Below are 12,493 nucleotides of genomic sequence, written 5' to 3'. Positions count from 1 at the left end.
TGTTTTTCTGCGATATGGACACTACAGCTTTTTGTACACGACATATCTCGTGCGATTTTTTATTTATTCATGAACCGTGTTCCCTTCAAATATTTCCACTGCCGTTTACATTCGCTGAAAAATCTGATAGACAAAAATGACACTGCTCTAAAAGGAACATGTTTTGGTTGTATTCGTTTTGTATACGTGAGCGGAAAGCCAATTTTAACTTAATCTGAAATTTCTCTAAATTTTTAGAAAAATATGTAAGCCAGATTCTTTGGTACATTTACCTTCTTCTTGATGAGTATTTAACAAGATTTTAGTAGAATATTCGAAGTATGTAAACCTATTGGTATAGTAATATACCAAAACGACAGCGTCGTCTCCATGCCTCGATCACCAAAAAAAGATCTTTTAAGTATGGTTTGCGTACAGCATTATTCAATAAATTTTTTTTCATCAAAAATGATAAAGAAATGCTTACTAAAAAATGTATACGTGAAATCATGTGTCAGTGCAGATATGCAATATTGTGCCTGTGTTCGTGCATGTTCCTACTTTTTCGGTATTTAGTAAAATCGTGAATGAAAATTATTGACACATTGTCAATGATTTACATTTCAAAAGATTAACTGGAACGTTATCGTGCATAATGTGCCATTAAAATATTACATCGTATTCGGTTTCGATAAATATTATTCGGAGAAAAAAAAGACTTGCTCATGCATAAATTAATAACGAAAAGAGCCAAGCGAAATTTCCGGATCACGCGTAACAATAATTCTGATCCGTTGCAATATTTTTCGTTCCATTAAATGTATCGATTTACTACATACCTGAGTGGAGCAAAAGTGTTTCGTTGCATGTCGTTTAAATGCATGCATACATAAATGTGCACATTCGTTGAAAATTGCATGAGTATCGTTTGGAAAATTTGTTTTTCATTATTCTTGATTATACAGGTAAATCGAATCATGCTTCTAACAGACAAATAAAATGTAAACGTTCACTTTAACTCGATGCAGTAGAAAACAAATCCGTGTTTGCGTCGTAATTGTATTATTATTCGACTAGCCGTATGACAAATAGGAAGCAAAAGTAAAATCGGTGCCCTGAAGTAATTAAATTTTCACGATCGAATAAACATTCGCGGAAGTATTGTGTCGATTTTTTTCAACGATCCAGTAATTCATTTAAACGGCCTAAATCCAATGGATCAGAAACTGTGTGGAGCCAGTTGGAATCGCCTGTCGAGTATTTTTAATCGACCGAATGATTCATCGAAACGATTAAGTACAATATATTAAGGGTTAGACATTTCATAATTTACATTCACTACAATTTTATTTTAGCTCACATTAAACTCACACTGCTTGATTTAATAAAATTTAATAACTAGTTTTAGGACTATCTTAACACTTTCGCTACCACGAATCACGCATATATGATACTTCGATTTCTAAGTCAACATACTTTATTTGATAAAAGCAATATGAGTTTCGCAATATTCATTTATATTTTATGTCTCCACAGAAAAATATAAAAAATTATATATTGAAGTCACTTTGATTAAATGTTGTCCACTGAGCTGTAAGATCCCATAAAAAATATTTATTTCTGACTTCAGCAAGTTCGTAATATCTTATCATAATTGCTGCATATTCGAGGAGTGTCCCAATATTTATGGACGCCAGTGCGTGTCAACATTTATATCGATATTCATAATCTATGTTATAAACAATATGATGGTAGCTAACGTGTTAAAGTTTTAATTAAACTCTTTCAATTTTGTCAAAAAAAAAGACACGGTATTTATACCTATTAACTACAAATACTATATTTTTGGATAAAAAATTACCAACAAATAGTCATTCGAATATTAAAACAGATAAATATTACAAGGAATCCATAAGCACTGTTACAGCGACCCAACAAGCATGATCGCAAAAATCAGAGCAAATTCTTGGAGCTCTAAGAAAACTCACGGTTCGAAGTGTATTATCTTGCTAGTTCGAACACGCAATTAAATATTTAAGTATACGTTTCGTACGCTGACATTATGTGTTCGGCTGTGCAAATCGCGAGGCGCGCTGATAGCGTTCGCGTTTTAAATATTTGCCTAGCATTTGCCGTCTAGGTTAGTCTCGTGCTGGGCGTCGTTTCCTCGAATTTTCAACGGAGAAGATCGAGTACCAGCCTGATTAACGTAGGGGAAATCAGCTCTTGATGGACCCGTTTTTAATTAAATGTCGATCGACCGCTCTGGAAAAACAGTGATTTCTTCGTGTGTTCGGATCACTGGAAGTTTTCGGGGAAATAAGACAGTGTTAAGATGGTGTTGACATTTGCGTCGACGTCTAACGTAAATCACGGTTCCGCTAGCATGCAAAACATGTTATCACAGAAATTAGTGATTATGTGAAAATTGTAGTAACGATTTAATCAAATAATTGAACTCGTGTATTTACAACATAATCTACAATTTTAGATATAAAACAAAATAAAGTGAAGTTGTTTTATTTTATTTTCTTAGCTCGATAAAATCTCTTGAAAGAGAAATTAAGTTTCCTTGGTGGTTTTTGTAAAATAATATATCAAAGTGTGAATTTTTTTTTAAGATCTGCAGGTTGTTAGTTATATAGTTTTCGGCCAATGATCATCAAATTATCGTCAGATTTAGTAAGAACAGTAGTGCTTGTGTTACATTCTTTAAAATTGTTGACTCCTCGGTTGTTAATTTACAAGACAGAAGCTTTAAAGCATCCGACTGGGACGAGATACGAATCGTTACGAAGCAAGATAGCTGCAAGTCAGTTTGTCTAAATTCCGATGTAAATATTGTGGAACCACAAGGGTCCGTCGACTTCATTAGAGTTTATCGTGGACATCTCCTGTGAGGGAGTTTTCTTCATTCTTGTCGAACCTCTAAGGAAAACGTCTCGAGTTAGTCTCGTTGTGTGTACCTTAATTGTGATTAAAATAGCTTCTGTTCTGCTGACGACGATCTTTTAGTAAACTCTAGAAAAAAGTTAGTAACGAATATTTCACAATAAAATATTTAATTACAATGGGGACGTTTCTTTTGCGAAACATTTCAATTATCGACCAAGGAAATGGCAATAAAATTCTTGACCTTAAATAATATAAATTTTCATTTCATTTATTTCTGTCGATACCTCGAAGACTATTTTCTAATAAGTTTGTTTAAATAGCAGTACCAACAAATCCATTATTTATAATACTAATTATTCTAATTTGAATCAATTCACCATTAATGCAAAGAAGTAAAAAGTTTAATTGTATTCTTAAATGATGGAACATTTAATAAAAGATAATTTAATCAAGATTCAGAAAGTCGTGACGGATTTTTCAAGAATCGATCATTTACACTTTCGAGTTCGCAGGTTATTAAAATTCAAATGGATGTTTCAAAATTTATTTCTCGTGCGAGGATTCCATAGAAGAGTGTAAAAATAAAATGAATATTTTGTCAGAGGTAAAATATAACAGCGAGGCAAATAATGGATTGATATCGAAAGGAAGGTTAAAAACTAGTAAAACGTTTGATTTATTGAATCGAAAGTTGTACACGTCTCGTGTGTCCTCGTAGTGTCGATGTTGATTCAAAATATCGCGATATCTGATTCGCTGATTCTCGCGGAAAACCTATCGCGTGGACAGCATTGCATCGCTTGCCAATTCTGTTTATGTGAATTCAGTGTCTTCGAAACGTTCTCGTAAAGAACCACGATACAAAGTGCCTCGATTTTCTAAATGAAGTAATCTGGAACAAGGAAATCGTTATTCTGAAGATTGTAAGTTGCAATATTCAGATTACTGTGATTTAAATTTATCATTAAATAAATAAATCGTACATTGTAAAAGAATTATACGCAGCTAAAACATATTAGCAGTCAGTCATAAATCATAAAAAAAGATTACGTGAACATCCATACCTGGGTCCTCTTAGACCCTTACAGTTTTATTGTAAAATTTTTGTTGCAAAACTACCATTTGGTTTATGAATGCATCGTAAAAGTGACTTGTTAGAAGTGTAAATAACATGAAAACTGGGAGTAGACATCGTAATAATCTTCATAATTAATTGTCATACTCACCTTTGTAACATACATACACAAAATAGTAATTATTCATTTTGGAAGAGATGAAGAATTAAATTGTGAATGTTCATTCAAATTTACATATTTATTGCTTTCATAAATATGATATTTTATTATTTTTATGAATGATTTAACAAAGTAAAAATAAAATTAACTCCCTCTTGAATTTCATTAAAGCTTTTATTTTATTATATTTTACTCGGCTGCTTCCGCTAAAAACATACAATTTATGGATCTGCAGTCTGTATACAGAAGTATTTATTACCACTAAACTGCGGATATTTACATAACTTCACAAATCCGTGAACTGTAATAATTTAATAAAATCAGGATTAAATACCTTACTTTCTTTATAAAAGATATGATGTATTCTAAATAATATACAGGGTGTTCGCGCTATTACAATTTCTTATTGTGTTATATACGAATGAATTCATCTTGACACACCCTTTCATATGATATAAAAAATATATAGCCTTCCTTTTAAAAAATCGAAGGTCACCCTCATTTCTAAAAAAATAGTGCAAACACAAAAAAATGATATACGCCATTACATACCTTGCAAATAACAGTACTACTTTTTCCTCTTTCATTTTTTTCTAATATTTACTATTTGCAAAAGAAACGCTAGTAATAGCGTGAACACCCTGTATAAATTGCATAGTCATATTCCTTTTTAAAATGCACAAATGCTTTCTTTTCAATTCTTTAATACACGTCACTGTCATTATTAAATTTTATTCTGTTCAATTTTCCATATTCATGTTTAGTATAAAATCTTAAATCAGCAGTTTAAACGTAAAATTTCTATCACTTGCAGAACATGCTACGAAGCAATTCTTCTTTTTACACTTCAACGAAATTGACAAATTTTGCACACGTAAGAAAATATTCCATCAAAAATTCTTTACATACGCAAGAAAATTGTAACATCGGTAGATATTTTCGTACAGGTTCGACGTAACAGGAGCACAATGCATACCGATTACGACACGATGTTCGCGTATTCCGCTGGCATAGGTGACGAAGCTCCGTGCGCCCCTTCGATCTATAATATACGAACTTCGAATTTCCATTCCCATTGGCATTCAACAGGGGCGGCACTTCTCTTCTCTGAAAAATATCCGTGCGCCGGCTGTCTGAGCTCTGAAAACCTGTCCAAAGTACAGAGTATCAGTATCTCCTTTGCGGATCCATCGATCCGTGAAGACACGGTTTGAAATGACGTATCGTCAGTTATTGATGGACTTTGCCACGCTTCGCTCCCGTTTCCCATTATTTTAGGAAAGATCCTTCCATTTTTTATGGTGTCAAAGGATATAGGTAGTAATCAAATAGTACAATTATAGTTCGCTTTAGACAAGTAGCCTCGGATGCTTAAACTACCAGATTGATATCTAATAAGAGGATTGATAAGTTGAAGAGGCAGAAAGTTCATGAAGATCACATGGATCACAATGTAAAATGCATTTGTTATACTAGGTAACGAAAAAAAAGATTTCATAACTTTTAGGTTAGATAGTACTCGTCAAATGATGAAAACAAGTCCTAATAAAGATGAGTCTAAGAATTAATATTTTCAAAATTATAAACAATTTTTTTCGATTATAAACAAAATTGTAAAGAACTAATACAAACTGTAAAGTACCTTCTGTAACTAAGAAAAGAAGAAATGATAAGGTAATCCATTGTTTCCATACGGTACGACAGCTACCGAATCGAGAAAGTCACTCGCTTTAATAGAAACAAAATATTGTTTATCCTTGAAAATATTAATTTTTCGACCTGTGTTTATTAAGACTTTTTTTCATCATTTGGCGAGTATCATCTATCTTAAAAGTTGTGAACCCCTGCTTTCACCTTGAAAATTATACACTTGAGTAATCTATTCTTGTAATAACGCTGTTTGGACCTGACATGGCGAGTATAGAAAACAGGACATAATTCTAATTTCGTTTTCTTTATTAATCGACAAAATTGAACTCTATGACTAACACAGTTATTATGATTTATGATCACACGTAAAAGTAGTATTGCATTATTTTTATTAACAAATGGACTCATTCTTAATTGCATCAAATGTGGTTTACACGTTAATAATAATAACGATAGTAATAAGTTCTCGTGAATTTGTTCCCGACATTACTTTAATTTCCTCTCGCAATAACCACAATTAAATAACTCACGGAGTTGTATAATTTTCCCACGCGTACAATCTGTAAATTAAATCAATATTGGATAATGCATTTCAATTAAACTTTAATGGAGTACTTAAATTACGAAGCACATTTCCATTTCGTTTCCAACTGGTCACGGAACGCAGAGCATCCTTTTCCCAAACAGCACTCCACTTAATAGTCGAAACTGATCGTGGATCCTGTCTCGATATTTCCTCTCGTATCAGATTCTTTTCGGGTATGTACCTACTTTATCACTCACGCAACCCTGTACCTATCATTAATCGCCACTGTATAATAACGACACGATTGCAAATTGGTGGAGGATTGAATATCATTCCCAATATATACTGTTGTAAATAACGCAGCTGCGATTTATTCACCGTCGCCCAACGCTATCTGTAAAATAAATTAACCCAAAAGACCAGGATTCTTGCGTTTCCGTTTCATACGATTCGATGACGAGCTTCGTCGTTGCGAATCGCGTTTAACAGCGATTTGTAAATAGTAAATACGTGTCAGTTGGTGTGTCACTAACGCGATGTCATCGAAGAACAGTTACTTAGAAAAGTATTCGTCCACCCCATACTTATAATAGACTTTACAAATTTAATCAATTTTTGAAGTTAGGAATACACTGCTCGAAATAATTAAAGGATCATATGTTGCAGCCGCTACAATCGCCAATGTAACGTAGAATTGTTGAATAATTTTTTGTAAAACCAAACTTAGATGTTAGGATCACACGGAAATACTTTTAAATTGTCGAATCTATAGAACCTTTTTTTTTTCGTTTCTTTAGCTTCATTATATCAAAGAGTTGTCCACTCTATGGCGATCCCCTAATTGTTTTTAGCAGTGTAATATATGTCCGTCAGATTTTTTGAAGATAAAAGGAATGATTTTCATACGTCCTACGGAAACGTGCCGATAAATATTATTTAGAGGGTATAAAATCCAATTAACCACGTAGCATAACACGGAATAGAAGCATTTATTTCTATAAAGTACATAAATTACTAGCTAGTGCATTTTAGAAGAGCTCAGAATTCAGTGAACTTTAAAAATTTAGTGTGTACAGTGAATTTTAAAATAGGACTTTCGCGACTAATAACGTAGTATTCCATTCGATAAATAACAAACCTAGTGAAAACAAAAAATCAATCATTTATTGTACAATATTTACATATCTATGCAGTGTTAACAAAATTTCATTTGAAACGTGTTTCTGTCATGCATAGAGATTCGGATAATGAAACGTTGGATTAAGCACCAGTCGAATAAACAGTGTTCCAATAATCGAGGTTCTATTGTATTTTCTAAAACTGAACCTGATTATATTCTTCTGATTATCGTAAATAAGTCACTTTTATTTCATTTACGATATTATGTTAAATTCCCAGTTATACCATTACTTTATTACATCAAGATATTTTCAATAATAATTTGTCAACATTCACATGTTCTAAAAATCCGGCTATCAACTGTTATTTGCTCGAATGAAATAACATCGAATACGTGCGGTATTGGTATACAATAAGGTCGCGAAAGTCTTAATCGAGGTTTATACTCGGACAAATTATAATTGTTTATTCCGACTCTGACATTACTAAACATGTAAAATGTACCATACGTATGGAGTGGTCGGACACTTGCGAGAATAAACTGTCTGTTCTCGTGACGGTTGAGTTTCTCTAGTTCGCCTCTGCCGTCCCTTCAAGTAATCAGCTCGATCCTCGCTTGTTGTAAATAACAGGACGGGAGGTGATCAATGTGGATTGTCGGCACCTGTCTGCGCATTGCGTTCTCACACCCACTACAAGTCACTCTTACGTGCTCTCGCAAGACAGTAGTCATGGGATGATGTTTCCATCAATTAGACTAGTTTCACAAGTTTGCATATTTTACGTGTTTTATGGACAGATCGACTGGACGCTCAGGATAACTTTTTTAATGGGAAACTGTGTTAACACTCTGTAGATAATGTGAAGCGAATTCACATTTTTCTTGAACTATACTCCGAATTTTTATATTTTATTTTCAAATGTATTAAACATTTGACTTAATGAACAATTATATAATGTAACAGAGACTTTGATTATTACCCCAGAATTTTACAGATTTTTTCAAAATCTAATACAGTGAAGGAATTAGCCTTGGGCATAAATGACCCAGTTCGCCTAGTTAAGGTTAATAATGTTTAAGTTAAGTTATAATGGCTGCTCAAACGTATAATGGTCATAGGTAGTCAGTGGTCTTGAGAGTTCAGTTGATACTGTTATGACTGTAGCAGCCGTTTGGTTTTATTACAAGTTTCAAACGGAAAATATTTATTTATCGCAAGAAAATGTTATTCACATTTTGACGTATTTTGCTCAAGTACATTGGTAATAATAAAATTTCAATAATAAGTTATCCAATGTTGAGAGCTAAGTCTATTCACCTTGAGAGTAGCGAATGGCCATGTAGTTACATGTGTTTCGAAGAATGCTTCTTTTCCGAGTTTAAACAATTCATCGCCGTACCAGTGTTTTATAAGAATTTCTCACGATTTCACGCAAGTTCGGTATTAAACAAACATCGTACTCCTTCGTGTTTACAAACAGTTATTGCCAATGATTTGTTTTCTTCGTGTGAACATTGATAATTTATGGAGAACAACTGAACTTGCATCTCCAATATTGTTAATTATATTCAAAAATGTTCACCTTATAATAATGGTCAAACGATGACAAATCATGTGTGTATGTTCGATAAATTTAAACATGATCTTCTCGAACAGAACGCCTCGTCGAACAAAATTTCAGGTTCATTTATAATAAAATTTTATATTAACTATATTGTTAGAGCTCACCAAACCATTAAAGATATTTATTAAAACAGATTCGCCAATTATCTATGAGCTTGCGATAAATAAATATTTTTTACAGACTAATATCACATAAAACATCATTCCCAATCGCTACGTCGAAATTGCAATTTTCACATCTTCACCAATTCCCTCAATTCACCTGTTTCTCGCGTCTAAACAGTGGACACGCAATCGAACAACTATAAATCGCTCGGTGTAGGAGCGAAAGACTTGCCCCTAACGCCCACGGTTATTCAAGGGATGGTAATGTTCGGGAACAACGTGGCCGATATTACTAGAGACCTTTCCACCAGTACGATGTCGCCGATTAATTGTACGACGGTAGTCTACGCCTTTCCCGAAGAGGATCGTGTCGTTGTTGGATATATCAATGAATGGATCAATGCATATTCATTCATATCGAGTAAGTACTACGCCGATTCCATCTCACAACCTGCCCTTCGATCAGTCGGTAAGTCGACACCTCGTGGACATTATCTGCCGGTCATGATCTTCTTTTACCGACGAACATTCTTACAGTCGGTACAAACAGATTTCGTCCTTATTAACAGTAGGTCAGTTCCATCGTCGGGATATTATTCATGACCGATAAGTTGTTCACGATCGATTAATTAGAGATTTCCTACAACTATTACCGTTAACATTGCTTGTTTATCGATCATCGAAAATAAAGTATCATATTTGTAGATAAACGTGAAATACTGGAGATAACGATTTAGGAAATACATTTACTATGGTCTGTTCCACGAAAGAAGAGCCCTGGGAGGTTTCCCTTCCTTTTCGCGTGGCCTGGTAGGGATCCAACGCGAGCTGCGTATTTCGTGCGACGTTGTCACGGTCTCAATGCCACTATGTGTCTCTTTCCATCCTTTGGTATAAGAATCACGAGAGACTCTCGTTCAGACGCTCGGTAAATAAACTTCCTTCTTTACCCTGCGATTTCCACGTGTAACGTTTAAAAACCTACGGATTAACTTCATCCCCTTTTAATATGTTGCTCAATATTTGGATACAATACATTCTTTCAAAAAAAAATAAACTTTTTCTTATTCATGTATTTTAATTGTTGACGTGTGAAAACGTTCAGCGTCTCGTCAACATTCTCCACTATTTCCAGACAATGGATGATTGACGGGCGCGTGCCAAACGCAGTCCCCACTACTTGAGATTGTAAGTAGGTCCTTCTCGAGAAGTTTGTAATACGTGCGATGGAGACAGACGACCGTAGACGAGGACGCACGTTGACGGTCGAACGTGATTGGCCAAGACGCGAAGAGTGAGAGCGGCACAAGTGGCGGGGGGGGGGGGGGGGGGCTACCACCCAGGGCTCTTCTTTCGTGGAACAGACCATAATCACGTGAGGGAATGGGTTACAGTAAAACAGAATGTTTAAAAACCATGCTATGTTTATATTTTTTATGTAGAAGCCTCGAGTTATACATAGTAGGGTGCATCCGATTGCTCGAAGCGTGATTAATTTCCGTGGTTTGCAGTCGAGCGAGTTGAGCACTGTGTTTTGGCATTGCATTTTCTCCAGTGGCAGACGTTTCTAGTAGTTTTGCATGGAATTTTTGATACTCTCGTGAATTTCAAATTGTTGAAGTTTTCACTTGATTCGTAGTCGGTAGATCGCACATGCGGACCCTCCCGCGATGTGTAATTGAATTTTCGTTTGTTGCTTCTCGTTGGTACAGAGAACCAAGAAAAATTCTACCTCTACATCATTGTATCGGTCACGGCCGGTATTCTGATCTTTTTGGGGTTGGTGATTGGACGTCTTCTAGTCAGCCGTCATCGTGCCAAGAGGGACGCAAAATTCCATGCAAATAACGAGGCACTTCCGAACGGATTCACCGATGACATTTCGGAGATCGACGCTGATATCGACCTCACGACGCCCGTGCCAGTCCCCATGCAAGACACGAGGTACGTACTTCACTTAATAACTTTCTCGGATATTTTCGTAGTCCTTCCGTAATCATAAACTCTACGAATGTTACTTAACTTCTAGTTACAGTTTGTAAAGTAATACAAAACCTAATTTGTATTTACATAACTCATATTACTGAATTTACAAACACAACAGGGTATAATTCAGTCTCTCGGTAATTAAACTGAACTACTTCGTTTTTTTTTTTGATAAATTCCTTAATTTCTTTATTTCTCATTAATTTACTTATATATGTATTGTATCATTTAATATTTAATTTACATTTTAAATAATTTACTATCTCACACATTTGTCAGAAACGTGTCTCAGATTGATATTAATTGTAAAATATCTTGAATCGACATTAAGTTAAAGAGAGGGAACACGTTATTTAAGAAGCAACCAAATTTTAATGATTTTCTCTGCTTTTAGTTTCATTTCAATTGTTAATCCAATGGACTATTCTTTTTACATCTCGCTCTATATTGTACTGGTGACTATCACTTCAGAAATAGTTATACACAACGAAGAATCGTAAATTCTCTCAAATATTGTACCTGTTGATAAATTTAATCGTTATATTCGTAATGATTTACCAACATTCTACATCATTTTCGCTCACTGAAATCTCCGGGAAGATAGCTTGAATTGATCGTATATCGTCTCACATTTTGAAAGGCTTAATAATAATAATAATAATCGTTATTATCATCTAAATTCGACATCACAACCTTAACCTTACATTCTTCCCACGTATTATAAATTAATATTACATTAACATCCGATTGATCTTGTTCCGACCGTTCCGCAGGATCCCAGAGACTCAATTGGCCGAAAGGCTCCACGGCGACCGTTATTACGCGGACACAAGGATACCATTGTCGCCCACCTCGATCCATCCCCCGTCTGGCCACCACGCTACCAACACAGGCGTCCGGGTGGATCTGGGTAACCACATGGTCGGCACCGACAGTCTGCACACGATCCTACGCCCGGAGAATCCACGGAGCCTGACCACCAAAAGCTACTACTACGGCTGACAGGAGGAACGGGTTGTCCCGCGCGAGGGACAACCTCCGTCCTTGAGCCCGGTACCGGAAGTGAGCACGCGGAAGTACTGCTTCTAATCGTTGACACGCCGACTTTTCCAACGTGGATCACCAGCGCGCCCACGGAGCCGCTGCGAACTGCCACTCGAGCCACGATAACACCCTTTTTCGAACAAAATCGTTGCTTCGTCGTGAGCGGAAGTCGCGCCTTGAAGAATCGGTCGTTCGTCCTCGCGTCTGGTACCGGAAACGAGCACGTGGTGGTGTATGGCTGTTGTTTTCTTTATAGTTTGTCTCCGAACCTAAAGAACTGTCTCACAGGGAGAAACTTTCAGTTCACCAATCGCGTAGATCTAGCGAAT

General features: G+C 35.5%; 1 protein-coding gene across 1 annotated transcript in view; it reads left to right on the top strand.

Annotated features, from left to right (window-relative positions):
* Window positions 1-12,122, top strand: part of LOC107186187 — a gene marked incomplete at its 5' end in the record, with an annotated part of 35,986 nt that extends 23,864 nt beyond the window's left edge. Inside the window, 3 exons of the mRNA XM_015574012.1 lie at window positions 9,313-9,555; window positions 10,847-11,078; window positions 11,894-12,122. Coding sequence (XP_015429498.1) covers window positions 9,313-9,555; window positions 10,847-11,078; window positions 11,894-12,122 — 704 coding nt within the window. The remainder of the gene's footprint in view (window positions 1-9,312; window positions 9,556-10,846; window positions 11,079-11,893) is intronic.
* Window positions 12,123-12,493: the final 371 nt, after the last annotated feature.

The sequence above is a fragment of the Dufourea novaeangliae genome, unplaced genomic scaffold, assembly GCF_001272555.1.
Source record: "Dufourea novaeangliae isolate 0120121106 unplaced genomic scaffold, ASM127255v1 scaffold14, whole genome shotgun sequence".
Lineage (NCBI taxonomy): Eukaryota > Metazoa > Arthropoda > Insecta > Hymenoptera > Halictidae > Dufourea > Dufourea novaeangliae.
Note: the sequence above shows the minus strand (reverse complement) of the source record. Positions and strands in the feature narration are given on the sequence as shown.